The 27,931-nt window shown below is 35.6% G+C and overlaps 5 protein-coding genes across 5 annotated transcripts; 1 reads left to right on the forward strand and 4 right to left on the reverse strand.

Annotated features, from left to right (window-relative positions):
• Positions 1 to 751: 751 nt before the first annotated feature.
• On the reverse strand, positions 752 to 3,507 carry LOC140060219 (uncharacterized). Its single transcript, XM_072106337.1, has one exon. It carries the CDS (start codon positions 3,449 to 3,451, stop codon positions 2,252 to 2,254), a length of 1,200 nt encoding a protein of 399 aa, XP_071962438.1. The 5' UTR covers positions 3,452 to 3,507; the 3' UTR covers positions 752 to 2,251.
• Positions 3,508 to 5,273: 1,766 nt separating this feature from the next.
• LOC140060835 (uncharacterized) lies at positions 5,274 to 10,558 on the reverse strand. Its single transcript, XM_072107187.1, has 2 exons — positions 10,464 to 10,558; positions 5,274 to 9,004 (listed from the first exon to the last, which is right to left on the reverse strand). The coding sequence occupies exon 2, from the start codon at positions 8,972 to 8,974 to the stop codon at positions 7,907 to 7,909; it is 1,068 nt and encodes a 355-aa protein (XP_071963288.1). The 5' UTR covers positions 8,975 to 9,004; positions 10,464 to 10,558; the 3' UTR covers positions 5,274 to 7,906.
• Positions 10,559 to 11,125: 567 nt separating this feature from the next.
• On the reverse strand, positions 11,126 to 13,039 carry LOC140060455 (small ribosomal subunit protein uS12m-like). Its single transcript, XM_072106673.1, has 3 exons — positions 12,990 to 13,039; positions 12,435 to 12,507; positions 11,126 to 12,214 (listed from the first exon to the last, which is right to left on the reverse strand). The coding sequence occupies exons 2-3, from the start codon at positions 12,502 to 12,504 to the stop codon at positions 11,790 to 11,792; spliced, it is 495 nt and encodes a 164-aa protein (XP_071962774.1). The 5' UTR covers positions 12,505 to 12,507; positions 12,990 to 13,039; the 3' UTR covers positions 11,126 to 11,789.
• A 262-nt stretch (positions 13,040 to 13,301) lies between these two features.
• LOC140060745 (sperm-associated microtubule inner protein 10-like) lies at positions 13,302 to 14,600 on the forward strand. The gene is made up of 3 exons (XM_072107081.1): positions 13,302 to 13,463; positions 13,666 to 13,759; positions 13,859 to 14,600. The coding sequence occupies exons 1-3, from the start codon at positions 13,435 to 13,437 to the stop codon at positions 14,078 to 14,080; spliced, it is 345 nt and encodes a 114-aa protein (XP_071963182.1). The 5' UTR covers positions 13,302 to 13,434; the 3' UTR covers positions 14,081 to 14,600.
• Positions 14,601 to 16,133: 1,533 nt separating this feature from the next.
• On the reverse strand, positions 16,134 to 27,909 carry LOC140060578 (uncharacterized). The gene is made up of 14 exons (XM_072106855.1): positions 24,312 to 27,909; positions 24,074 to 24,165; positions 23,704 to 23,820; positions 23,391 to 23,500; positions 22,831 to 22,906; positions 22,333 to 22,458; positions 21,005 to 21,092; positions 19,829 to 19,982; positions 19,496 to 19,639; positions 19,070 to 19,173; positions 17,962 to 18,113; positions 17,397 to 17,497; positions 17,128 to 17,253; positions 16,134 to 16,861 (listed from the first exon to the last, which is right to left on the reverse strand). Exons 1-14 carry the CDS (start codon positions 27,892 to 27,894, stop codon positions 16,729 to 16,731), a joined length of 5,106 nt encoding a protein of 1,701 aa, XP_071962956.1. The 5' UTR covers positions 27,895 to 27,909; the 3' UTR covers positions 16,134 to 16,728.
• Positions 27,910 to 27,931: the final 22 nt, after the last annotated feature.

The following is a 27,931-nucleotide window of genomic DNA, read 5'->3' on the forward strand; positions in this document are numbered from 1 at the left end:
ACGATGTCCTATATACGCATTCATTTAAACATGTTATGATTGTCTGCCGACAAGGAGCGATTGTTTTACGCTCCGTTTCTGCATTCTTGCTAACATCGCTTCGTTAAGCCTAGTAACCAAGACGATAGAATTCTTCTCTCATCTCTTAAACTTCCATGGTGTCAGAAGTACGTAAAACGAAATAATATAATAAGAAAGACTTTAAGAATGTATAAAGCTGTGTTCTTAAGTATGAGTATAGACTTAAAGAAGGAAAATTTGTATATCTAATGTTCTATAGATTAGTTTGATAAAGCGAATACAGAGCGATGGATTCGGTGGTGAAAAAAGCGGCTCAAGTATTACTTGATTTAAATACCGACAGATCAGAAGTATCATAAGACGATATTTTGAGTATCATTACAAAAAGGTAGTGTTTAAAACCGGCACTTCTATTCAGGACATTGACTTACTTAAAACACAATAGATTTTGTATCCCTATTTATTGTGCTTATGACGTAATCTACATACGTCTTCTATACACGCCCTATGGTCAGATACATGCGTACACACACACTTATTAATTATGACTCTAGTGTACCTATTTATATGCGCGCGTACAAATGTTGCTAGTCGCATGTATGCATTTTATACGCGCGCGTACAAAATAGATACTTTTAACTATCAACATTATTTGTACGCGCGTACAAATGTTCATAGTTACAAGTATGTATTTATCATACGCGAGCGTCGATTGTGATAACCTGATTAAAAGTGCATAACACTATCCCATGCCTTTCAAAAATATAACATTTGTTTTTAAGAGAAAAAAAGAAGACACGTGTTCACGCTCATACAAAATATTTATTATTTTAAGCTTATCAACAGAAACAAAACAATAAAGGAATAATAATAATACCAATAATTAGATTTATCATTGCAACCCTTTCCGGAACAGTCACGCGTTCATATCAATCAAGGAAAAAATATCTTTACAATAGTTCAAATAGAAAAGGATTAATTTGACAGAATAAGGAGCTACACAAGATGGACATGGAATGCACCATTTAATCTTTGAATCAACACAATCACGGCAAATAGAACACAACATAACATCGTAAGGCTTGGGTTTTACTTGATCAAACACATTTATGGCGAGCGCAGTATATTATTCTTACGTGCTACGCTCTAAGCTGTATTTTGTGGAAGTGGATGACAAAGCACAGTGATTGGCTGTACACACGGCAGTTCAAAAATACATATGGGGGCATAATAATATTCCCACAATATATAAATCAAATGTTCAAAAAGTACGCTGAAATCATGAGACAACGTTAACATAGTGTTAACTTAGCAGTGATAGCGTTAACTAAGTAGTGGTAGCGTTAACTTAGTAGTGGTAGCGTTAACTTAGTAGTTGTAGCGTTAACTTAGCAGTGGTAGCGTTAACTTAGCAGTGGTAGTGTTAACTTAGCAGTTGTAGCGTTAACTTAGTAGTGGTAGCGTTAACTTCGTAGTGGTAGCGTTAACTTAGCAGTTGTAGCGTTAACTTAGCAGTGGTAGCGTTAACTTAGCAGTGGTGGCGTTAACTTAGTAGTGGTAGCGTTAATTTAGAAGTTGTAGCGTTAACTTAGCAGTTGTAGCGTTAACTTAGTGGTGGTAGCGCTAACTTTTGTGGTAGCGTTAAATTACTCCATGCGTTAACAGTGGTAGCTTCGTAGTAGTTAAACATTTAACAAGTAGACGTGATAGTGTTAACTTATGGTAGCCGCTAACTTAGCTGTTAAATTAGTAGTGGTAGCGCTGTCTTTTCAGTGCACGTTATGGTGGTAGGCCTATAGTATATAACGTGGTATTAACACAGTCAAGATTCAAGTTGTTAATACGCACTTCGCGTATTGCCATTTGGTTTTAAAAACTAACAGCTGTTAAAGTACCGACAAGTGTTTTAAAGTTCAAAAACATCCTCCCAGCATTGACACATTCAATTAGTAAGCCTTTCGAAATAGTCTTGTCTTTTTCTTATAGGATCCGTTTTCGTGGGTTTCAGACCCGGATCCGTTTTACCATTGATCTAATAATAGCATACACGATTATAATATCCGATTGTTTGGACTTCACATTAATCTTTTTTATAAAATTCCCCCGAATAACTTTTGTACCACATTTTCATTTAACGTTTTCGTTTCGCTTAACATAAATGTTGAGTTGAGGTTGAGATGTCCAGATTTGGTAGAGTTAGGCTACATACATATTCTGTACGTTTAAAATATCAAGAATAAATAGAATGAAATCTATGTGGATAGTTTGTAACAGATTTCGTAGCAACAGGTTTTAATATCCTCGGCACAGGAGGAAGGTGCGGAAAAAAGTCTGCATGTTGTTCATTCATGGGAGGGAATGACAGGCCTACAGGTGGCCAATGCCTCGTCGACCCCGGCACGGGAAGCCCATTCGGCTGGTGATGGGGTAACGGATGATGTCCATGAAAAGCTGGCCTAGCAAACCAGTTCGATTGCTCAGTGTCACAAAGAAGTGATGAACATTTACAATTTGGCATGTGGCAGTTATTAATATCAGGCCTTCCTGCAGTGTTAATCGCTAAACGGTCCTCAAAATGAGAGGTGGATGGTAAAGTGTTAAATGCTGCCATTCCGTATGGAACGCCCATTAACGGATGATGGGGTGTGGAGAGTTGCTGTGGAAAACAAGGAATTGTTGATACGGGTGGATAAATTACACCCTTATCGTGAAATGAATCCTTCATAAAAAAGTTTGCGAAATTATTTTTCTTCATTGTCATTACATTCGGTAAACTATCAAATAACGATATATCTGTCTTTGTCTTGTGGTTTTCGCTTTCTGTCGGTTCCTTCCAAAATGAAGCCGGTAACTGTCTCTTTCTCATTGGCACGGCATTTTCACAATGTTTATCTTCATCTTTGCCCAAAATATCGGTCGAATTAAATTCTTTATATGTTAAATCACCCGTAGATTTACTTACACACGCGTAAGGTCGCTTACGGGGCTTCATGTGCATACTGGCTTCCGATAAACTTGCCAAACTTTCTAGATGTGTTCTAGAAGTTCGCTTAGGAAAAACAGCTAAATCTGATGCGATGTCTCCAGCGTTTGGCGATTCCATACCGTGACGGTAACAAACGGGGATTTCGTGTGAAGGGGGTAACGCCATTGAGTGATGATCAACCTGGCCCGGTCCAAATCGCTTTAACTGCTTTTGTAAGTATTTCCTATGATCCACCAATTTCTTACAGGGAGCAGATTTATCCAAAGCTGCTTTGATATCGCAAGAAGCAGAATTCACAAAGTTTAAAAGCGTCTTCACGTCTCCTCCTTCGGACTGCATTTGTGTAGGCCTAGTTTTCCCAAGTGTAGTCTCGTCATCAGAGTCATTTCGACGCCGCACAATATCAACGTTTATGTCACTCTCTACCAGCTTTCCTTGTGTCATATTTGGTCAGGTCCCGCTGCGAAGGAGGGCTTAGAAATGAAGTTACAGTACCGCTAAGCAAGTCGGCCTGCTGGAAAATAATAATACAACTGTTAAGAAAATGATAACGAGCGCTGATTGGTGGAACAAGAGTGAGCACGTGCTAGAAGCCGGTGAAACGCGTTCGTCGCAGCAGGACAAACGCTCGATAGCGTCTCACTTTTGTGACATGATAAAAGTGACTGGCATACGACACACGGGCTGTTTTATTTGGAATTCAATTAGGATATATGTTACACACCTGAGAATTGCTCTTATAACTTGATAATACGTCTAAGTATTAAATTTATCGCGTGTTAATAGTGATGATAAGACGGATAATCCGTTTGATACACCGACAACTGCTGTTGATACCGGACATTTTAATTTATTTAACGCAATACAACATAGGCCTATATTATTATACAATCTATAACGTATAATCACTGATCATTATCAATCAAAAAGTAGGCCTACTGGTCATAATTATTGCAACAGTTAATAAAACAATTAAAATATCGACCTGTATTATAGAAGTCTCGATTCATATGGCTTTATTTTCAACAGTCACACTTTAATGCTCCTTAATGCTGGGTTCCCGCTAGAGACGCAACACAAGGACGTAACACAAAGTATGTAAGTTGATTGAACAATCACAAGCGATAGATTATTCGAACTGTCATTTGTCATTGGTCAACTCGCTAAAGCTTGGTTCTCACTAGGACGTAACGCAACGTAAGTGAGTTGACCAATCAAAAGTTATGGATTATTCGAACTGTCACTTGTCATTGGTCAACTCGCTAAAGCTTGGTTCTCACTAGGACGCAACGCAAGGACTTAACGCAACGTAAGTGAGTTGACCAATCAAAAGCAATGGATCATTCGAACTGTTGTTTTTCACCATTCTAACTGTATAAATAATAAAACATATGTACTTACCATGCACACAAATTAAAATGATCGTATGATGTCTCGTCATAACATCCTCTTCGTAAAAGTATTATTAAACTATTCGCAAAATAATACCGTACCGCTTACTTTGGAAACAGTCAAATATGACCTATATCAGACACTGTATCACGTATAAAATCATCGACCTCAATGCGTAATATGACGTAGCGTACTACTGTAACCACCATCCTTTTCAAATAATCTAGGCCTAACAATTATAGAAAATATGATTAAGACATCGTTATCCATGGAGATCGGTCCTACTGCTAAAATATCTGAAACAGCCCTTGTCATCCCGGGTATCAATGCAGTCACATAACCGACAACGAGTAAACAATTGTGAAAATAGATTCGTTACCACCCCTTAACAATCAGCTACAATCCTAAATAAACACAATATTACAATTATTGTTGCACTAGTGTTTACAGTGTGTCAATATCGAACCAGAATAAAAGTTGTCTTTATTTTTCAGAATATCTTTTTGTGTTTGTTCTCCTTTAAATCTGTTCGTTTAGCCGGGCTCTCGTGGGAGTACCGGGCTCTCGTGGGAGTGCGTGTACACACGGTGAATATAAACTGTGTTAGCTCTGGTTATATGCATAGCTTTCGTTTTGAGAAAAGATACGTTGAAGTGAAAATACATCTCCCCCAGACTAATGTTATTTATTATGATTATATATGGCATGTATATACAGTAAGCGACTTTAAAGCGACCATACTTCTGACGAGAACGCTAAGTGGCCCTTCATCGCTGGAGGCCTCGGGCGTTTTTAGACTGTTTCGACATATTATTTTAATGCCTGTTGGCCCCTGGGTGTACCAGTGAGCGCTCATAGCCATTGGAGAAGGAGCGATGTCAGTCTGGTAACACTCATACATGAGCGCGTTACAACGTGTTCACAGTTAATCAATGAACATTTCAGCCAATATCAAACCCTATTTTATCATGAACTTTATCGGAATAATCTTTCACGAACTCATATTTAAACACAATTTAATTTCAGACAACAATTAAAATTAATTCAGCATTAGTCTCCGGTACACCATTGGTATAAAAAGTTTCACCTAACGTCAAACCCTATTTTATCATGAACTTTATCGCTATAGTCTTTCACAAATTCATTTTTAAAATTATATTTCAGACAATTGTTCTTAAACAAATTTAGCGTAGGTACTAACATATAACAAGAAAAAGTTAATAACTCATAGAGGGCGCTATGCTACTTAGGCAGTACATCATAGGTAAAAATACGTCCATTACGAAATCTTGATTTTAATATAAATCTAAAAATGAACAATGTACAAAATAATATGCGAAAAAAAAACTTATGAGTGTAAATGGCTACAATTCTTTATTTACCTTTTTTTAAAGTAGGCCTACTTTGGTACAATTCGGAACTATATACATAATGAACACAATTGGTGGTGAGTCAAACAGCTCAATTTAAAAACCCTTGTGCAATTTTGGTATCCGTGTATTTTACTATAATTATGACGTCAACAGTCGTTGAATATTTTAGCTAAAACTATCGAGGGAGATGGTGAACCGCGTTTAAATGTTTAAACCGCCGAAGGAGCGAAAATAGTTGGCTAGTGCACAGTGACGGTGCAGCACCGTGGAAGGCCTACGACAATTTACCGTCTGCCAGGACCTTTTCTACTCTCAAAATCTATAATTTGTCTTAATAGTAAGTGGAGTATAGTTTAGCCAGTATACAAACGTAGGAAAATTAGTGTCCCCAGCGGTCTATTATGATCATATAATATCTACAAAAACTTAGACTGTTCACCATTTCCCCCCGCATTTCCCTCATTGTAAAATCAGTAAGGTCCGAGATCAGGGTTTTCGAATTTTAATCAAGCTCCAATTAGATTCCAACTATTTTTATAAATTACTTTATAAACCAAAAAGAGGTCAAACCATTTATTGACCTTTCACTTGAACTTAACCCTATAGTTACAAAATCATAAAACTTAAGTCTGGTGTAACGGACGTGACAAAACACATGTACGTAATTTGATTACATACGACGGGGTACATACTACAACAAGAAATACATTGTTTTTAAAAAACAAACAAAAAACATCCGTAAAGTATTCTCTAAATAACTTTATGACCGTATCATAAATCTGGGAAAAACGTAACTGTACAATTCAAAGCTTTTTTGAAGCCATAACAAAATCTCAAAGTTCTTTGTAAAACAATTCCTAAATACAATAAATACTGTAAAGTTAAAACTAAAACGAAAAAAAGCTAGCGTTTGGCACATAGTTCTAAGCGAACATCACGAAGAATCACGAAGAAAAAAACATGGAAACGGTAGACAACAGGTAACTGAACAATGACGCTCGGAAATAAAATAAAATTCATTAATTATTATCAAATAATTAAATAAATACATGAAGCATAATTATTATTGCTTTGGCATATTGTTAATTTAAGGGAAGTTAGGCCTATACGTTTTAATGTAAATTAAAATGACCAGAATTTATATAGGTGTGTCAATGGACGACCATTTAAAAAAATCATTGTGAATGATGATGATTGACGCTAATGTTATCGATGACCGACCCATAACATCAATCAAGTATCAAGCAAACAAGTATGACATGATGACGTTACTGTTGATGACGTCATTGCTATGGATATGTTGATACAGACAGATAATGTTGTTAATGACGTCATTATTAATGTTGTTGGCGGAATATTGGCAAGTTATCGATGATAATGACAATTAACACTGATGATGATGATAATGATGATAAATGGTGTTAATTACGAAATTATAATGTTTTTAAAGTTTATTTTAAAGATTTCTAAACAACGTGCACCCGATTCTCGATGCTGTATCTCCACATATTATAATAGATAATTGTGCAGTATCATAGGCAAATAGACAGTAATACAGGATGTGATGGCCCTATATCATGGATTAGGTTAAGGCCCATAATACCTGCCTCATATGCGAAACAACATTACCACGGATTACCTATGTGGGGAGGGAAGGGTGGGGGAGGTGACGAGTTACAATACTGAGAATCGGCTGACCAGCTAGTGACAATTTCACAATATATTGTTGTTGTCTTGGATAAAGGCTGCGATTGATTTGGCCGCGTTCTATATACATCGGCCGCTTTACATTAAAAAAATTAGTTCCGCAGCATCTCACATCGCAGCATCTCTATTTCTTACAAAACGTGTTGAATGAATAAATATATTGTATTAAAGCAATAATTTTCAGAGCAAAAATATCAAAATATACAATTTATGTGGTTTTAGACTATTTCAGTCTATTTTTTGGTTCTGAAGATTTGACAAAAGGTCAGCAAAAGCTTATGAAAAATACATTTTAAAATACATTAAATAACGGTGTTTCTTCATTACACAAAACAAAATAATTTACGAATCAAAGTAAAATCTCACGTTACCATTAACATCACCATCCTCTGACATAACTTACGACACAAAGACGACATTTTGAAGATTACGAAGATTTCCCACTATTGTTTCCATAAACAGTGTCTCTTAATTTAATCATCTCTTCTTTCAACGCCGCTAACTCAATTCTCAATCGCATGTTCTCTTGTTCAAGTAACGCCGCTCTAATAGCTATTTGGTCCTCTTTGGCCCTCCTTGCATCCCTCGACCGTTTCGCTGCTTCGTTATTTTTCCGCCGCCTCTCCCAATAAGTATCATCCTTCATGTGATGTTCTTCTGTTGAAGGCTTTCTCTTTTTCGCTTTCTTTTTCTGAGTGTCGTCTAACCCATGTGGATATAACTCATTAATGTCGTCTTTGTATGAGTCGTTCCCGTCACTGGTTAGCTCGTCCTCGTCCACTCCGTTCTCGGTTTTAACATTCCCATCACCGTTCTCACTTTCCCGTTGCCGAAGCTTGTCTGCCTCTGTCGCTAACGTCATCAGGTGATGTGTACTCGAAACAGGCGTACCATTAGGAGTGTTGTTTACTCGTAGCGGTAACGGAGACGATGCATGTAGTTTCCCGCCAAGCGCGTACCCTCCTAACGATGGCAGACTAGGCAAAAAATCACGACCAGTGGTGTAAGCTTTGAATGGCCTCATCTGTTTACCATCTACGCTGTGCTGCAGTAAATGAGACACCAACTGAGATTGGTCTGGACTTTGGTAGAGTATGCCACCGGAGAATTGAATAGAAGACATTCCTGGAGGTAACCCACCGATAAATGGAGAAAACTGCAATGGTTTATTCGGGATCGCCTTGGACGTCGTGTCTGATTTTAAAGCGTTCGCGCCTTTTTTAGAATAGTCAACAGGCTGGTCGTCCTTAAGTGAACTCGTGGATGTCGGACTAGGTCCTTCATCAATTTTCAAAGTATTTGAATCGTCATCATCAGTGACGTCATTATTTTCTTTTTTATTATTATCCTTTTTACTAAAATTGCTTTTGTTTTCATTATTCAATGGCTCATTTGCAGAAATATTAGTATCAACATCAGACAAAGTTTTTTCCTTAACAGAAGATGAAAGATCGTCTGCAATGGGCTTGTCGTTCGGTTCTTCGGTACCCGCCATTTTGTTTCTCTTTTGTCTATGTCCAATTGCCTGCAAAACAAACCAAATATTCGTTATAAGATGGCCCTCTTACCAGGCCACTTGTTACTGTAGTCTTGCTAGCGTGCTCATTATTGAGTGTGACGTCATCATTGTCTGGTTTCAGTTGACTATGCACAGCATTTGTGTGAGACCAGTAATACATTTTTTTTTCATTATTGATTAATTTCTCAATTAGGCCTACATTTGAATAGATAAATAGCATGTAAACGCCAAACAGGAGAGCACCTATAATATTTCTCCTATTGTCAGGAGAGATCTTACTAAGGTGCTCTGATTTCTCCCTATAGAACCTTTAAGATTTCTCCTCTTATCAGGAGGAGAGATCTTAGGTGCTGCTCTGACCTCCTCCTGTCTGGAGGAGAGATCTTAAAGGGGATCTCCTCCTGTCTGGAGGAGAGATCTTAAAGGTACTTTCCTCCTGACAGGAGAGCACCTATAAAATTTCTCCTCTTATCAGAACGGAGATATCTTACTAGTGCTCTGATCTCCTGTCTGGACAGATCCTCCTGTTGGGAGAGCACCATTACGATTTCTCTTCTTGTCAGGGGGACTGAGAGATGTTACTGCTCTGATCTCCTCCTGTCTGGAGAAGAAATCTTGTAGGTGCTCTCCTCTCAACATACAGGATGGAGAGCTCCTATAAGATTTCTCCTCAATTGTTAGGGGGAGAGATAGGTGCTCTAATCAATGTATACTAGACACTTAGGCTATCTGTTCTCGGATGTCAAGAAATGAATACTTGTACCATCCAGATAATTATTGTCTACATACAGTATGCCTCCACCTGCATTACAGTAGTCTACTTTAGCCTACTAATCTATACACTCCTACTCTCTATAGGCCTCCGTGGCGTGTCTTATTAAATTGTAGATTGTATGAAGCAGGACAGATATTTGCATTGACATTATTGACTAACGAGAGTCGCAAACTGACTAAAATGCTCATTGCAATAAAACATTATTTCTATGTTAAAACAGTGAAAACCTGTTACAAAGACGATTAAGTTAGGCCTACACGTCTCCACGGAAATTACACGGTCCACAATCGCGGCAGCAGCCAACGAGACGATTTGTTGGCGCATGCCTGTTTAGTCAAACGGCTGCTGCGGCTGTTACATAATATTACGCAAACGTTCCAAGGTATACTACACAACAATGAAGGATTTTTAGAATTCAAGGTAATTTCTACTCTCATTCAATTACCAAGGAATGGTTCTTCAAAATATTGAGACAAAACTTATACCAACACAATTTGTTGAAAATTAAGCTAAAATTGCCAAATAAAGGATCGAGACACACCCTTACGTAACCATCGGTACACACAAAAACAGACGACCTTTTTTACGATTAGGAAAACCCCAGTTGTAATTAAATGTGGTAAAATGTGGATAAAATCCACTTAACATAAATAATTCTTTACATATTATTAAATTATAGATTTTACGTACCTTACGTATTGCTGTACAATTGTAAAAACATGAAAAAATCGGTTTTAACGCATTCAAAACGTGTGATTAATCTCTGTAGAGCTGAAACCATACACAGCGCCAGGGAAGGATGACCTTAACGTGAACTCGTGAATCAACAATAACAGTTGAGATGTACATGTGGTAAAGAAACTGGCCAATCAGAGTGTCCGGAACTGCAACGATAACGGTTAAAATGCATATAACGGGATACTTGATTGGACATTCCTGAGTGATTGCGTAACGCCTCAAGCTAAACAGTAAAGGTGAATTAAGGACACTGTTCTGAGGCTGAGTAATGCACTTACGATGAATACCGCGACAATCACGTAAGCCTTTCATCAACAAAACGATACGCGGTTAGAATTTATTTAAGTACCGCCGCGACATTATTATTAATAATAAAAGGAAGTAGATTTTGGGCCTAGAGGAATGTTTTTGAATTTAAAATAAATTGAATCCAATTAATACTTCTACAATAAATACATTCGTTTTTGCAAAGAAAGACATTGATTGACAAACTGAAAAGTGTTCACAAAAGTAGTACAGTATAAAAGTAATTCAATGGGGAGCCATCAACAAAATAAACAAAAAACAGTAATATATTCTATTAAAAAAAACAAAACACATTGATTGGTTAAACTTTTTATTCTATCAATATCCAATAGTAAGGAAGAAGTTTCTATGAATTGTGAAAATAGGGTTGTTATGGTAAGGGTTACATTATGGGTCCTACCACTCTATATATTGATCTACAGTATAAATTATATTTTAAAAGAGAATATATTGCTAACTCCATTTCTATCAATAAAAGCCTACTTTTACACACAAGAAAGTAAAATAATTCATCAGCCAGGCCTGTAGAATTTACAATAATGTATGTATTAAATTGTCAAAATACAGTAAAACTCATCCTTTGGAACACCCCTCTATTAAGGGAACACTTTTTCTTATCAACACTAGGGGTAATGTAGATATTTTAACACTATCGTCAATCCCTTGCAACTCTTTTCAAGGGACACCTCTAATAAGGGGACACTTTATTGGGCCCCGATTGTGTCCTCTTAATACTAATAGGAGTTCTCCTGTAGTATGTACTGGCTTATAATAAACACTGGAAAAAATGATTTTATTGATGAAAATGAGGTTGGCATTTTATTTCATAAAATGCTATTTTACTTTATATAGTTTCGCATATTCATTATTTGAGTATAGTCCCACCCCAGGTCTCTGGGACTAAGTACTCTGTCATATACAGCATGGTAATCACAAAGTTTTGCAATGTTCACATTTATTCATAAACAATTACTACTTCTTTTTGACTACATGTCCACAGTCATATTTTCCTCTCACAATTGTATGTTTTACTCCGGGCAAATCTCGCGTCCTTCCTCCTTCAACCAAAACAATATTATGCTCCTGTAGGTTGTGTCCTTCACCGGGAATAAATGCAATCACTTCTTTTCCGTTGCTCAAACGAACCTTGGCGCACTTTCTGTTTGCAGAATTTGGTTTTTTTGGTTTGCGGATCAACGTCTTTAAAACCACACCTTTCATTTGGGGTCTAAAGTCCATCGGATGGTTTTTGTTTCGATCCGCCTTTTTTTTCTTGTAATTAAACGGTCCTCTTTGATGCATTTTAATCAATTCTGGATCTATCATCTCGAATGTTCTGGTTTGCATTATAGTCAACACTGGTGAAGGCAACCTAGATAGTATGCGATGACACACTCCTGAAAAATGAATTGAAATAAGATTTTTTTTAAAGTGTTTATACTGTATGATCTCTAGATCTCGTCAGTGCATTTAGTTCTCAGGCGTTGATAGTTATGAATAGAACCACATAACAGGCTAATCATATTAAATATATATTGTAATACAATACTGTAACATACATTATCTAAAATACTATACTGCATTTAGTAAAAGGTGATGCATTGCTTTATACAGTACCTGGAAGTTGCTGTGGTGTTGTATTGATACCCCTTAAAAGAGTATTTACAAATGTTCTTGTTCCAAACATTGTCTAAAAAGAAGAAATCAAATATACAAACAAGTTAAAATATTAATTAATAATAATAATTAATTAATAGACCTAGGCCTAGATAGAGTAGATGAGAAACAAAATAAATGTACCAAAAAAATACAAAAACTACAGACAGTAAGTATGTAGGTAGCTAGCCTGGCTAGGCCTACATACATGAGCGAGAGTGTTTGCGATTTTTCGTTAGGGAACAGGTAAGCCCCATAACTATGTTTAGCAATAAGGCATATAATAGCTAGGCTAGGCCTATAGCCCCTCTCCTTCATGCTGCACCCAACCCCCGGGCCATCCATTCATGCTGAAATGAGTGGTACGGTGGTGTTTTCCGGTGGGGTGGGCCTGACCTAAACTAGGCCTAGCCTAGAGGCCGGCCCTAGATAGCCTCTCTTTATAATAGAATAGGCTAGCTGCAGTAGATGAGTAAACACCACTACAATAATACAATATATTATTAATAAACTTACAATTGATGGAAAATTTAAAAGGCAAAAAAACAAAACTGCATGCTTTAACAAAAAACTATAGAGGACGCTCGACGTCCTTTTCTCTTGACACACAATTTTTGTTTACAGAGAGTAAATCAGTTATATTTCACTTTTTCTACTGTTACATATTTGATTAAATAAAATATAATACATGAATAAAGTGGTAATTTATATTTAAATTATTTAAATGAAAATTAACTTGTTTTTCCAGATATAAAATTAAATCTTCTTATGCCACAAACGAGCAGCCGACATCATGAAAGGCAGTCATGCGAGCAACCATGACAACAACAAACAAAAAGCAAGCTTGGTACGTATATAAAGTTAAGCACCTGCGCTTGTATTGCTGTGGTTAGCAAGATTTTTGGGGACACCAACTACAACATCTTGCAAGGCCCAATCATCTGTTTTTTTGCAGAACAAAATGGCAAACAATTCAACCACAAATTCAAGGTACAGAAAATAAGATAATAATAATAGCCTATAGTAATACTATATAGTAATAGTATAGGATTTGTAGGCCTATCATCAGACGGTACAGTACCGTATTTTTCTTTTTGTTAGGCCATGATTAATAGGCCTGGACTCGGTAATCACACATAACAGTAACACAGGTTTGTAATAAAAGGATTTGTTTTACGTTTGGTCATTTTAGGGTTCCAAAGTTTTCCAAGTTGCACCCAATTATACCAAGACGATATGTACCGGAGTGGAAGAACGATATGAAAAATAGAGAACTTATTGTAAAGGTACATTAGTAGGCCTACTACATTTCTTAATATTTGTTTATCCTTATTTTATTATTACCAAATCTGTGATTCTAACCGAATTTCTCCTTTTTTTTGTAGAACTGCGAAGCAAGCCAACTCGTCTCTAAAGGCCCACACGTAAAAAGCTTATATTTGGACAAACGAGAAAGAATGAATGAAGTCGAACCAAGGGAACGTGTGGAAGCCAAGAAACCACAATTTGATCGTTACACGGCTCTTAGACCAGAGTTTGCAACGGTACAGTCCAAATATCAGAGTAGTTTGATGTTCAGGAGAGATGACATCTTTAATAGTCAATAATGGTTGACAAATACGGACATAATAAAGGTGCAAAAAATTATAAATATCTATTTTATATGATGGTGTTTTTTATGTGCATTTTGTATACTATGCAAATTAGTAGTGCTAATTTATGTGTCAATGTACTGTTTTTACCACCAGCCAAGTGTATATTCTTTTCCATAAGTGTATATTTTTCTAAAACAAGAATTGGGTGACAATAAAGTTTAAATTATGTTTGCATACTAAATTTTCTGATATCTTATCATTATTGTACTTTTATGGATTTGTTAAATGAATACGATAAATAAACAAAACAATTCTTTTGGGACAACCTATTCAGGGCACGCCCATAATAAGGGGAAACATTCATGTGAAAAGAACAAGGGCAATACATTTCAACGTGACATCAACCCCTATATATGGAACACTTTCTTATGAAAGGAGGAGCAATATATGTTTTAACACGACAGCAAACCTCTATTAAGCAGACACCCCCTAATTGAGGGGACACTTAGTTGGGGCTCAAATTTAACAAGTATCTACCATAGTATTTTTTAAATATTAATTGTAACATGGCTTCAGTAGGTAAGGTTTGTACGAAAGCCCATTAATGCAATTTTAAGTATATGTTTTTCGAACGTAATCCGTTCTAACGAATTAGTAATTCGTTTGAACGGATTAATAATCTGTTCAAACGAATTAGTAATCCGTTCAAACGAATTGCAACATATACAACAAGTGCCATTTAAAGTATATGTTGTAATTCGTTTGAACGGATTACTAATCCGTTCAAACAAATTACTAATTTGTTTAAACGGATTACTAATTTGTTCAAACGGATTACTAATCCGTTCAAACAAATTACTAATTTGTTTAAATGGATTACTAATTCGTTCAAACGAATTACTAATTTGTTTAAACGGATTAGTAATCCGTTCAAACGAATTACTAATTCGTTCAAACGAATTAGTAATCCGTTTAAACGAATTAATAATTTGTTTAAACAAATTAATAATTTGTTTAAACGGATTACTAATCTGTTTGAACGAATTAGTAATTCGTTTGAACGAATTAGTAATCCGTTTAAACAAATTATTAATTTGTTTAAACAAATTAATAATTTGTTCAAACGGATTACTAATTCGTTAGAACGAATTAGTAATTCGTTTGAACAAATTAGTAATCCGTTTAAACAAATTACTAATCCGTTTGAACGGATTCCTAATTCGTTTTAACAGATTATTAATCTGTTTAAACAAATTAGTAATTCGTTTGAACGGATTAGTAATCCGTTCAAACGAATTACAACATATTCTTTAAATGGCACTTGTTGTATATGTTGCAATTGGTTTGAACAGATTACTAATTCGTTTGAACAGATTACTAATCCGTTCAAACGAATTACTAATTTGTTTAAACAGATTAATAATCTGTTCAAACGAATTAGGAATCCGTCCAAACGGATTAGTAATTTGTTTAAACGGATTACTAATCTGTTTAAACGAATTACTAATTCGTTTAAACGAATTAGTAATCCGTTTAAACAAATTATTAATTTGTTTAAACAAATTACTAATTTGTTTAAACAGATTACTAATTCGTTCAAACGAATTACTAATTCGTTCAAACAGATTAGTAATCCGTTTAAACAAATTATTAATTTGTTTAAACAAATTATTAATTTGTTTAAACGGATTACTAATTCGTTTGAACGAATTAGTAATCCGTTTAAACAAATTATTAATTCGTTTAAACTAATTACAACATATACTTTAAATGGCACTTGTTGTATATGTTGCAATTCGTTTGAACGGATTACTAATTCGTTTGAACAGATTATTAATCCGTTCAAACGAATTACTAATTCGTTAGAACGGATTACGTTCGAAAAACATATACTTCAAATGGCATTAATGGGCTTTCGTAGGTTTGCAATGTATATCAATTACAATAGTATTTTTTCTATGAAAACACAAAAATAAAATACATCAGTCATTAGTTACATATTTGTTTCTTTAACAAACTATATATACATATTACAGTACATTTACAAAACAATAGACAACCCATAATAGTAGGTTATTAAGGAGAGGGGTGCAAAAGTGACTATACACTTATCTACAAATGATTTGTTGTCAAACTAGTATTGCTTTTGAATAAGACAACGCAAAGACTTAAGAAATACCAAACACAAAAATGTATATAAATACATACTAAAATGTACTGATTTTCTCATACAATAATCTTGTTTTAGAAACATTGTATCTTATTCGGTTTCACACCATTATTTAATATAATAAATTTTACATTCATTATCTTGCAGTACTTACTGTAACTGCAAATTATCATTATAAAATTATTTAAAAAAAAATACAACAAATCAAAGCATCTCTCAAACCATTCTTTTTCAACTAATATTTACAATAGGATAATAGTCAAAACTATGATACCCGCCTTTTTGTGGATTACTACGCCAACGTTATTGTATAATGCTCCTTTTGCGCACTATAACTTATGTTTGTTGTTATCTAGTTTGTGATGTGCCCATATATGGAAATGATGATGTCATATCACTACCATATTTGGTAGTTTGATAGTGTAGGCAGACAGAGCTTAAAGGGTCATTCACACCTACTCCAGTCCGGCAAATAAAATCAATGTTTCGTTTATTGTAAATTTCCATCGTCACTGTCATCTTTACAGCGTTTATCAACAAAATCGTCAACTGCCTCTACAAGTTTCTTGAAGTAGCTGTAACCAGGTTGAACACTGGACAAAACGGATCGAATATCTTCCTCACTAAAAATTAAAAAAAAGAAGAAACACACCTTGTGAAAAACTGAGATGGTAGCCTTCAGAATGTATGACTATGCCCAGATGGGTACTGCTACAGATATGTTTAAAGCTCTGTATTCACTATCAAACTTTATGTGACAACAAAAATGTGATGTGCCCATATGGACATGATGATGTCATATCAAATTCACTACCACAGTGTGAGCACATCACTGTCAGACTAGTTTGATAGTGTAGACAGAGCTTTACTTGGGAGGTCTGTTACTTACCTTACATCACCTATCTTGTTTTTAAAGTGGAATTTCAAAAGCGTTGATGGATAGCTACCAGGTACCAGGTCAAATGTCACATAGAATTTAGCAAATGCTCGAAAATTAGAAAATTCAACTTTTACTCTGAAAAATTAACAGATTTAATATATTAAGCTAACTTTGAATATAAATAATATAAAAATAATGAATGTTTATGAGTTGGATGGTTTGGCCTTTACAGTTCAGTATTTCATCATAACACAGTTAATATTGTACAGTATATTTACTTTTTATCCTTGATGTGAACTTCATGAAAAAATTGAACATGTCGTATATCACTTTCAAGACATCTTGCATGGCTTGCAATGTAAGACACTTCATCTAACATCTAAAAAAACAAACATACTTTCAGATTAGTTTTTGTTTTAATTCTTTTTGTGTTTACCTATAGTTTTTGTGAGACAAGTACCCACAAGTAAGGTCCATGATAATTGATGATCTTATCTCAATAAAATTTTTATGAATGGACATTTTTCACAGTCCTGTGTTGTCTTGTTTTTCTCTTTAAAGCTCTCTAAACTATAGTTTGACAAAACAAGTGTGAACGGCCCAATATGGTGGTGATATAATGTTATCATGTCCATATATTATATGGGCACATAACATTGTTGTTGTCACATAAAGTTTGATAGTGTAGACAGAGCTTTAGTTGTGTGATGTGCCCAAATATGGTAGTGATATGACATCATCATGTTCATATATGGGCATATCACATTTTTTTGCCACATAAAGTTTGATAGTGTAGACATAGCATTAGTTGATAGGTTAAGCAGTAAGGGTTTACTAACTTACCTTGGGTAGGCTGTTTGTTGTGGGATACTTATGTAGTAGGCCTTCACAGTCCACAGCCTCTCGTAGCATCACATGTGATAGATGGGCGGAGTCTGCCGAGTTACTCTCCAAATACGATTCAAACTTTATTGATGATAATAATTTTTCTTTAGCTAAATTTCAAAGAAAAATATAATTATTTATCATTATCATGTCAAAATTATATTTCTGATTACTTCAGTATATGAGGGACTCACTGAAATAAACCATGTGTATGATTAATAGTGTGATGTGCCCAAATATGGTAGTGATATGCTTAAATATGGTAGTAATATGCCCAAATATGGTAGTGACATTATTAGAAAGGCCCAAAGAAGAATCTACTTCCTACGTAGACTTAAATCATTTGGTATAAACTCTGAAATAATGTCGTCCTTCTATAGGTCAGTTATAGAGAGTGTAATAACGTATTCTTTAACGGTATGGTTCGGTAGCGCTACCGAAAATGAAAAGCGTGACCTAAATAGAATAGTCAAGACCGCATCGCGTATAATTGGATCTACACAACTGCCTTTGGAGAACATATTTTCGGATCGTCTTCTGAAAAAGGCAGTGGCTATCAAAGATGATCATTTTCATCCGGCCTCTAGTATGTTCCAGTTGATGCGCAGCGGTCGGCGATTTCGTTCTATTAAGGCCAATAAGGCAAGATTTACAAATAGTTTCTTTCCAGGATCTATTAGAGCCTTAAATATGATGTAGACTTTTTTTTTTGTAATGTTTTTGTTTTTGAGTTCGTGTTGTGTCCGTTGGATATTGTGCTCCGCCAACAGAGCAAACAGAATTTCTATGTTTTTCCTAAAACAAATGATAATAAATGATACTTGACTTGACTTGACTTGACATGACATCATCATGTCCATATATGGACACATCACAATTTTGTCACATAAAGTTTGATAGTGTTGACAGAGAGAGCTTTAGCTACCTAAATTGATTTATTTGGTAAACAATTATTTATACAAACAATAGAATGTTAGGACATAATATTGTTTCTTGTTCAATTCACAGGAAAATGTCCCCTTAATGGGGGTGTCCAAATTGAGGGGCTCTAATGAACGGTACTTACATTCACTGGCGTTGCCATATGCAATTCTCAGATGAAGTGAACCATATAGAAACGCTATGGAGCAACCCGTGCCATTCCACTCTTTTATCCTGCCCTCACATAGACTGCAATATAAAGATTTTATAAAATTTAAATTATTTTACTGCAAAAATAATATAATATATTATACCCTTGATTTATAAAGTGTCTAACCTCCCTAATGTTTTTTTTCCCTCTGGATAATTTAAATAATTAACAAACACGTCTCAATGCGCTCAGATCTTTACGAAATAGCACTATATAAATGGTGAATTATTATTAATTAATAATATATAACATCTAAAAAAATTCTTTTCATTTGATTGGACAATTGTGGGTCACATGGCGTGCAATAGAACGCACTATTGATTAGTCGTTCAATAGTATTTCTGTATGCACTGGTTATACCTTTCTATGCGTTTATATTTTCTGTAGGCTTCTTCTCTACTTTCAGAAGCTTCATCCAGGTCATCTCGTCGATTGTTCTTTCTCTCCAACTCCTGCATTTCACCTTTTAGTTTTTGTTCCTCCACCACCATTTGATCTTTCTTCCTAATGATATAAATTATCTCAATAATTTAATTGTTCATTAGTTAAAAGTTTTAAGGTATCCTTTCAAATAGTCCCATCCCCAAAGTCGGCCCAATTTCGTGTTCTAGCGGGGGGGTGTGGGAGGATCGTGTTGTTGGGTTATACCAGAGGATACAATATACAGTATTACTATGAATAACAGTAACTCACTCTTGTAAGATAGCTAGGTTGTTTTGGGATTCCTTCAGGTCTTCTTCTAATTGGACTAATTTAGATTGTTGTAAACTGTATATGTCTTGTAGTTCTGCACTTGGAAGCTTATTTGATTCAAGTTCACTAATAGCAGCATCCAGATCAGCTTCATCTAAAATTCAGGAAGGGTAAAAAAATAAAAAATGATAAACTAATAAAAATGTAAAAATAAAAATGTATTGGGTCCTGAAGGTGTCCCCTTAATAGGGGTTTAATGAAATATGTTTCATATGACCTAAACTCAGGGAAAGCTGTAGTCTGGGTTCCAGACGGAGTTTTGTCTTAATATTAGTAAAAAGATAAATATTTTGGCACATATGGCGTTTCATACGTATACTACTTGATTTTGGATACTCCGTCTGGGGAAACACGCACAAGTCACGTGGTTTGACACCAAGAATTCTTGGTGCATACGATTATCCGGTTGACTAGTTTCAGCTGCATGCGATTGGATACTCACTCGTACACCGTTTTAATATTCATATTTCAGAATTTCAAAGACTCAACAACTAAGATGATGCGCATGCGCTATGTTACGTTTAGACAACGTGTACTAATTGGGTACATTTATGAAAGTTTCTGAAGGCTAGAAATTATTTTATATGCCTAGTAGTCTGGTAAACATTTGATGGGATTTTTCCCAAGAACATGCTCGTCTTGATGTGATAGGCTAGCTTCTCCGCAATTCAAACATTGAATGGATCATTTATTACGCGGAGATAATTTTGATTTAATTCTCACCCAGACCCTGTCCTGTTCTGTGTGGTGGTGTAGCCCTGTTGTGTGCCGGTGGTATGTAGGCCTCGACCTTTATTGGCGTTTTATTTGGCAGGTCATACGTGCGAGTTGAGTAGGACCTACGAAAGAGGCCTAGGCCAAGGACTAAACAATTCATAAACAAAACAACTTGGCATTACGATTTTATATTTCAACAGTCTCGATTGTATATTCAGCACTGTACGTATTCGATCTTTTTTCATTTTGAAACAAAATAATCATTTGTCTGTATTTTCAGACAAAAATCGCAGTCGAAATAAAAACAAATAAATAATAAAAAAAGATAATACAGACTTGGGGCAAGTCTAGGAAAGCTGTGAAACACATCTTTCAAAAAATAAAACACATAATACTTACATTTATCTAGTTGTTGGATATCAGTGTCAATTTGAATACAAGATTCTGAAAGGCTTTCCACTGACTTCTTTAGATGTTCATAACGCTCCTGTAAAAACAAAATGTGTGTAATGAAGGAGAAATTTGTGGGTTCTTAATGAATAAGAAATTTGTGGGTTCTTTTTGGTCCTAAAGTGTCCCTTTAATAGAGGTTTTACTGTATGCAAACAAGACAGAATACTTACATTAACAGATGTATGTATGGATGATAGAACAAGACAGAATACTTACATTAACAGATGTATGTATGGATGATAGAACAAGACAGAATACTTACATTAACAAATGTATATATGGATGATAGAACAAGACAGAATACTTACATTAACAGATGTATGTATGGATGATAGAACAAGACAGAATACTTACATTAACAGATATATGTATGGATGATAGAACAAGCCAGAATACTTACATTAACAGATGTATGTATGGATGATAGAACAAGACAGAATACTTACATTAACAGATGTATGTATGGATGATAGAACAAGACAGAATACTTACATTAACAGATGTATGTATGGATGATAGAACAAGACAGAATACTTACATTAACAGATGTATGTATGGATGATAGAACAAGACAGAATACTTACATTAACAGATGTATGTATGGATGATAGAACAAGCCAGAATACTTACATTAACAGATGTATGTATGGATGATAGAACAAGCCAGAATACTTACATTAACAGATATATGTATGGATGATAGAACAAGCCAGAATACTTACATTAACAGATGTATGTATGGATGATAGAACAAGCCAGAATACTTACATTAACAGATATATGTATGGATGATAGAACAAGCCAGAATACTTACATTAACAGATGTATGTATGGATGATAGAACAAGCCAGAATACTTACATTAACAGATATATGTATGGATGATAGAACAAGCCAGAATACTTACATTAACAGATGTATGTATGGATGATAGAACAAGCCAGAATACTTACATTAACAGATGTATGTATGGATGATAGAACAAGACAGAATACTTACATTAACAGATGTATGTATGGATGATAGAACAAGACAGAATACTTACATTAACAGATGTATGTATGGATGATAGAACAAGCCAGAATACTTACATTAACAGATGTATGTATGGATGATAGAACAAGACAGAATACTTACATTAACAGATGTATGTATGGATGATAGAACAAGCCAGAATACTTACATTAACAGATGTATGTATGGATGATAGAACAAGACAGAATACTTACATTAACAGATGTATGTATGGATGATAGAACAAGCCAGAATACTTACATTAACAGATGTATGTATGGATGATAGAACTTTAGATTTCCATTCTTTCCAACTTGATTTCATCATCTTTTTACAGACCTGTTGCAATTTCTGAATTCTTTTCTCAAAATCTCTTAATTCTTCAGACTAAATAACAAAAACGAGGGTAAAAATGATACACGTAAATATATTCTTGCCATTTGATTGGACGATTGTGGATCACATGGCATTCAATAGTATACAAATAATTAATGTTTATGAGTGGATGAATGGTACAAAAAATACCATTGAGGTGATGATAAAAGGTTATATTTCCAAGTAATAATTTCATTTGGTGAAATGTGAAATCTCATTTCACAATAGCTTTTCATCTTTTATACCTTATGGAATTATTTGTACCATTCCACTCATAAACATTCATTATTTGTACCATTCCACTCATAAACATTTATTATTTGTATATAGTAATCTTGTATATTCTATTTGATAGATTTTTAGAAAGAAAGAAAAAAGACTTACACCAACTATCATTATATGGTTCATTTCTTCTTTATTGAATAACTTCTCTGTTAGTTCTTGAACTGATTTTTCCATTCTATTAAACAATTTTTTACAAAAATAAAACTTTTTTCTTCAGTTCTACAAATTATTTATTATTATTGTTAGGCACATTTGTCTAGTGAATTTTATCTCTGAAATACAATCCATTCACACAAGAGACAAACAAAGCCCTAAGCTCTGTCTACACTATCAAACTTAATGTGACAAAAAAATGTGATGTGCCTATATATGGACATGATGATGTTCATATTTGGGCACATCACAGTATTGTATTGTAGACAGAGATTTGAACAAGTTGTTCAGGGTGGAGTTGTTTTGTCATGAGAAAAAATCCTGATATTGGACAGAATTTGAACCAAGGGTTCAGGATGGTATGTATAGTTCGTTTGTTTAAATTAGGATTATGTCCTACACACGAATAGCAGGGTCATCTAAGCATCTCACAGAGACAACCCCATTCTCTTAGACAAAAGAAAATGCTTAGCAAGCAAAGCTTTTCACGATTTAACCGGACTTACGTGTTGGTGTTTTGGCGGACATATTCCACTGCCCAATCATACATCTTACATTTTGGAGCATCAATACATGATGTTCGCAGACGGTTAACTAGCGTATTTGGCTCGGAACCCTAAAAAAAAAGAGCATTATCATAGTAATAAATCTTACACCTCCTCATTGGGATTGGAAGGCATGTATACCACCAAGCCACAGCTCCACTACAAAAGACAATGAAAAATAGTAATTTCTGACATGGTTGGTATAAAATAAATCCGGAAACAGATTGAGCAAGCTGTAATATTTGCAAAACAAAATTATGAACTATTACTGTACCTCTATTACTGGCATCACACTTCTTCTGATATTGTTAACAGATGGCAGAGAGGTCAAATTGGCAAAGAAGTTCTCCAAGACCTCTCCAACAGTTATCTCATTTCCAGCAGATTTGGTCTACAAAGAGAATATTGTTGTGTTTAAATATTCATTTTACAAATTCTGTGGGTCAGAGAAAAAGGGATGTTGTGTAGAAATGAGTTGAATAAAGACGCAGTGTACAAAAAGCAGAGTAACCAATGAAAAGAGGCCAATTTGGAGAATTTATCATTTCAAAGCTGAAGAACAAGTTTAGTTATAACTTAATCTATAACAATAAAAAGCAGAGTTGGCCATTTCAAAACTGAAGAAAAAACAGGTATGCCTTTACCATATTGAGAAAGCTGAAGTTTTCGGTTCGTTCAAGCTTGGAGATGTTTGACTTCTGACTAACATCTGCCTGGCTGTTTAATTTTGTGCCAACTGAAAAATAGAAATTTCATTAATTATTATATTACAATCTTTAAAATTGGTTGAATTATTGAATTTATGCTGCAAATAAATTACAGAGATATGGAAGAAATATCAGAAAAGGCTTTTGTAATGTAAATTTTGAGGGCATCCCTTACCATCAATATCAAGAAAATTTGTGGTTGCAGTTAGCTCAAGATTTTCAAGCTCCTCTATTTCATCTGGTGGTAACTCTTCTAGAATCCCTTTCATATCATGATTCTCATTTCCCTTAAACGAATCGCCTAAATCAGTTTTAATGAATTTGCTCTTTGACTCAAAACACACTTCCTGCTTTCTCTTTGACCTTTGAACATCCTCCAGAGAATCTGACATTTCTTGGCTGTCGTCTGTGTTACTGGGTATAGTAAAAGTACCATCATTCTCAACCTTTATTGTGAAAGTTTCTGAAGCGGAACAATTATTCGTGTCCAAGATTTCCTTTTCTGCTAAACTCATTTTAGGAAATCCAACCTCTTCATCAGATTCTGCCATTCTATCTGGACATAGAGATGATTCTGGAGTACTTCCATATGATGCTTCATTTTTTTTATTCTTAATTTCTATGTCAGTATCTTGAGAAGTCTGCACATGTGGACTTTCAATGTCACATCTTTTTAAACGCTCAACATCGGTTGTCTCCACATTTTTTACCAATTGTTCATTATGTTGTATTTTCTTCTCTTCAATGATGCTTATCTGGTTCTGACCAGTAGATGTCGTTTTCATTTTGTCTGTTATCACTGATACATTCATTTCAGAATCAGTTAGAATGCTGGCACTTTCTACACAGGATGTAAGTTCCATTTTCCCAGAATTTTCTAAATTAAATGTAGTTTGATTTGGATAAAGCTCTGCTGTTTCGTCTGGTACAATTCCTCCAACACAAGATGTAAACTCCATCCTTCCAGTCTTTTCACATGTGCTATCAGTAGCTACTTCATCCATATTTTGTACTGGCATTTTCTCTTGAATGTTTGGGGCGAGTTCTCCAACACAAGAAGTTAATTCCATTCGTCCAGTATTTTCTCCTGCACCAAACACAGTTGTCTCTGAAAGTGAGGTTCTGCCTTTAATCATTGGTGTTTTCCCTTGACTTGGCAGAAGTCCACCAACACAGGAAGTTAATTCCATTCTTCCAGTATTTTCTCCCGCACCAAACACAGTTGTCGTTTCTGAAAGTGAGCTTCTGTCTTTAACCATTGGGGTTTTCCCTTGACTTGGCAGAAGTCCACCAACACAGGAAGTTAATTCCATTCTTCCAGTATTTTCTCCCGCACCAAACACAGTTGTCGTTTCTGAAAGTGAGGTTCTGTCTTTAACCATTTGGGTTTTTCCTTGACTTGGCAGAAGTCCACCAACACAGGAAGTTAATTCCATTCGTCCAGTATTTTCTCCTGCACCAAATACAGTTGTTGTCTCTGAAAGTGACGTTCTGCCTTTAACCATTGGTGTTTTTCCTTGACTTGGCAGAAGTCCACCAACACAAGAAGTTAATTCCATTCGTCCAGTATTTTCTGCTGCACCAAATACAGTTGTCTCTGAAAGTGAGGTTCTGTCTTTAACCATTGGTGTTTTTCCTTGACTTGGCAGAAGTCCACCAACACAAGAAGTTAATTCCATTCGTCCAGTATTTTCTCCTGCACCAAATACAGTTGTCTCTGAAAGTGAGGTTCTGTCTTTAACCATTGGGGTTTTTCCTTGACTTGGCAGAAGTCCACCAACACAAGAAGTTAATTCCATTCGTCCAGTATTTTCTCCTGCACCAAATACAGTTGTCTCTGAAAGTGAGGTTCTGTCTTTAACCATTGGGGTTTTTCCTTGACTTGGCAGAAGTCCACCAACACAGGAAGTTAATTCCATTCGTCCAGTATTTTCTCCTGCACCAAATACAGTTGTTGTCTCTGAAAGTGACGTTCTGCCTCCTTTAACCATTGGGGTTTTTCCTTGACTTGGCAGAAGTCCACCAAAACAGGAAGTTAATTCCATTCGTCCAGTATTTTCTCCTGCACCAAATACAGTTGTTGTCTCTGAAAGTGACGTTCTGCCTCCTTTAACCATTGGTGTTTTTCCTTGACTCGGCAGAAGTCCACCAACACAAGAAGTTAATTCCATTCGTCCAGTATTTTCTCCTGCACCAAATACAGTTGTCTCTGAAAGTGAGGTTCTGCCTTTAATCATTGGGGTTTTTCCTTGACTTGGCAGAAGTCCACCAACACAAGAAGTTAATTCCATTCGTCCAGTATTTTCTCCTGCACCAAATACAGTTGTTGTCTCTGAAAGTGACGTTCTGCCTTTAACCATTGGTGTTTTTCCTTGACTTGGCCGAAGTCCACCAACACAAGAAGTTAATTCCATTCTTCCAGTATTTTCTCCTGCACCAAATACAGTTGTCTCTGAAAGTGAGGTTCTGCCTTTAATCATTGGTGTTTTTCCTTGACTTGGCAGAAGTCCACCAACACAAGAAGTTAATTCCATTCGTCCAGTATTTTCTCCTGCACCAAATACAGTTGTCTCTGAAAGTGAGGTTCTGTCTTTAACCATTGGGGTTTTTCCTTGACTTGGCAGAAGTCCACCAACACAGGAAGTTAATTCCATTCGTCCAGTATTTTCTCCTGCACCAAATACAGTTTTTGTCTCTGAAAGTGAGGTTCTGCCTTTAACCATTGGTGTTTTTCCTTGACTTGGCAGAAGTCCACCAACACAGGAAGTTAATTCCATTCTTCCAGTATTTTCTCCTGCACCAAATACAGTTGTTGTTTCTGAAAGTGAGGTTCTGCCTTTAATCATTGGGGTTTTTCCTTGACTTGGCAGAAGTCCACCAACACAAGAAGTTAATTCCATTCGTCCAGTATTTTCTCCTGCACCAAATACAGTTGTTGTCTCTGAAAGTGACGTTCTGCCTTTAACCATTGGTGTTTTTCCTTGACTTGGCCGAAGTCCACCAACACAAGAAGTTAATTCCATTCTTCCAGTATTTTCTCCTGCACCAAATACAGTTGTCTCTGAAAGTGAGGTTCTGCCTTTAATCATTGGTGTTTTTCCTTGACTTGGCAGAAGTCCACCAACACAAGAAGTTAATTCCATTCGTCCAGTATTTTCTCCTGCACCAAATACAGTTGTCTCTGAAAGTGAGGTTCTGTCTTTAACCATTGGGGTTTTTCCTTGACTTGGCAGAAGTCCACCAACACAGGAAGTTAATTCCATTCGTCCAGTATTTTCTCCTGCACCAAATACAGTTGTTGTCTCTGAAAGTGAGGTTCTGCCTTTAACCATTGGTGTTTTTCCTTGACTTGGCAGAAGTCCACCAACACAGGAAGTTAATTCCATTCTTCCAGTATTTTCTCCTGCACCAAATACAGTTGTTGTTTCTGAAAGTGAGGTTCTGCCTTTAATCATTGGTGTTTTTCCTTGACTTGGCAGAAGTCCACCAACACAAGAAGTTAATTCCATGCGTCCCGTATTTTCTCCCGCACCAAACACAGTTTGTTCTTCTGATTTAGACACACACGTTTCCCGACCGGATACGGAATCCGGAAGATTTGGGCAAAAACTGTTCTGCACAGAAGGTTGAAACGGAGTACTAGTATACTTCGGTCTAATAACCTGGCCAACATTAGCTGTGAAGTCAACACCTAAAGTAAAGTTGTGAGCAGGTGCTACATGTGTACCATTTAAGTCTTTTTTACCGTCTACATCCATTGTGGAATAATTAACACTCTGTCTACTCATGTTCTCA

The sequence above is a fragment of the Antedon mediterranea genome, chromosome 10 (genome assembly GCF_964355755.1).
Source record: "Antedon mediterranea chromosome 10, ecAntMedi1.1, whole genome shotgun sequence".
In the NCBI taxonomy this organism is placed as follows: Eukaryota; Metazoa; Echinodermata; class Crinoidea; order Comatulida; family Antedonidae; genus Antedon; species Antedon mediterranea.

Bases quoted from the DNA above. Each gene is read 5' to 3' on its own strand.
- LOC140060745 (XM_072107081.1), top strand. From the start codon at position 13,435: ATGGCAAACAATTCAACCACAAATTCAAG. The intron at 13,464-13,665 runs GTACAGAAAATA...TGGTCATTTTAG, and splicing joins AATTCAACCACAAATTCAAG to GGTTCCAAAGTTTTCCAAGT. The intron at 13,760-13,858 runs GTACATTAGTAG...TTTTTTTTGTAG, and splicing joins ATAGAGAACTTATTGTAAAG to AACTGCGAAGCAAGCCAACT.
- LOC140060835 (XM_072107187.1), bottom strand. From the start codon at position 8,974: ATGGCGGGTACCGAAGAACCGAACGACAAGCCCATTGCAGACGATCTT.
- LOC140060578 (XM_072106855.1), bottom strand. From the start codon at position 27,894: ATGGATGTAGACGGTAAAAAAGACTTAAATGGTACACATGTAGCACCT. The intron at 24,166-24,311 runs GTAAGGGATGCC...TCTATTTTTCAG, and splicing joins AAATTTTCTTGATATTGATG to TTGGCACAAAATTAAACAGC. The intron at 23,501-23,703 runs GTACAGTAATAG...CTTTTTTTTTAG, and splicing joins GTGTGATGCCAGTAATAGAG to GGTTCCGAGCCAAATACGCT.
- LOC140060455 (XM_072106673.1), bottom strand. From the start codon at position 12,504: ATGTTTGGAACAAGAACATTTGTAAATACTCTTTTAAGGGGTATCAAT. The intron at 12,215-12,434 runs GTACTGTATAAA...TTCATTTTTCAG, and splicing joins AACACCACAGCAACTTCCAG to GAGTGTGTCATCGCATACTA.
- LOC140060219 (XM_072106337.1), bottom strand. From the start codon at position 3,451: ATGACACAAGGAAAGCTGGTAGAGAGTGACATAAACGTTGATATTGTG.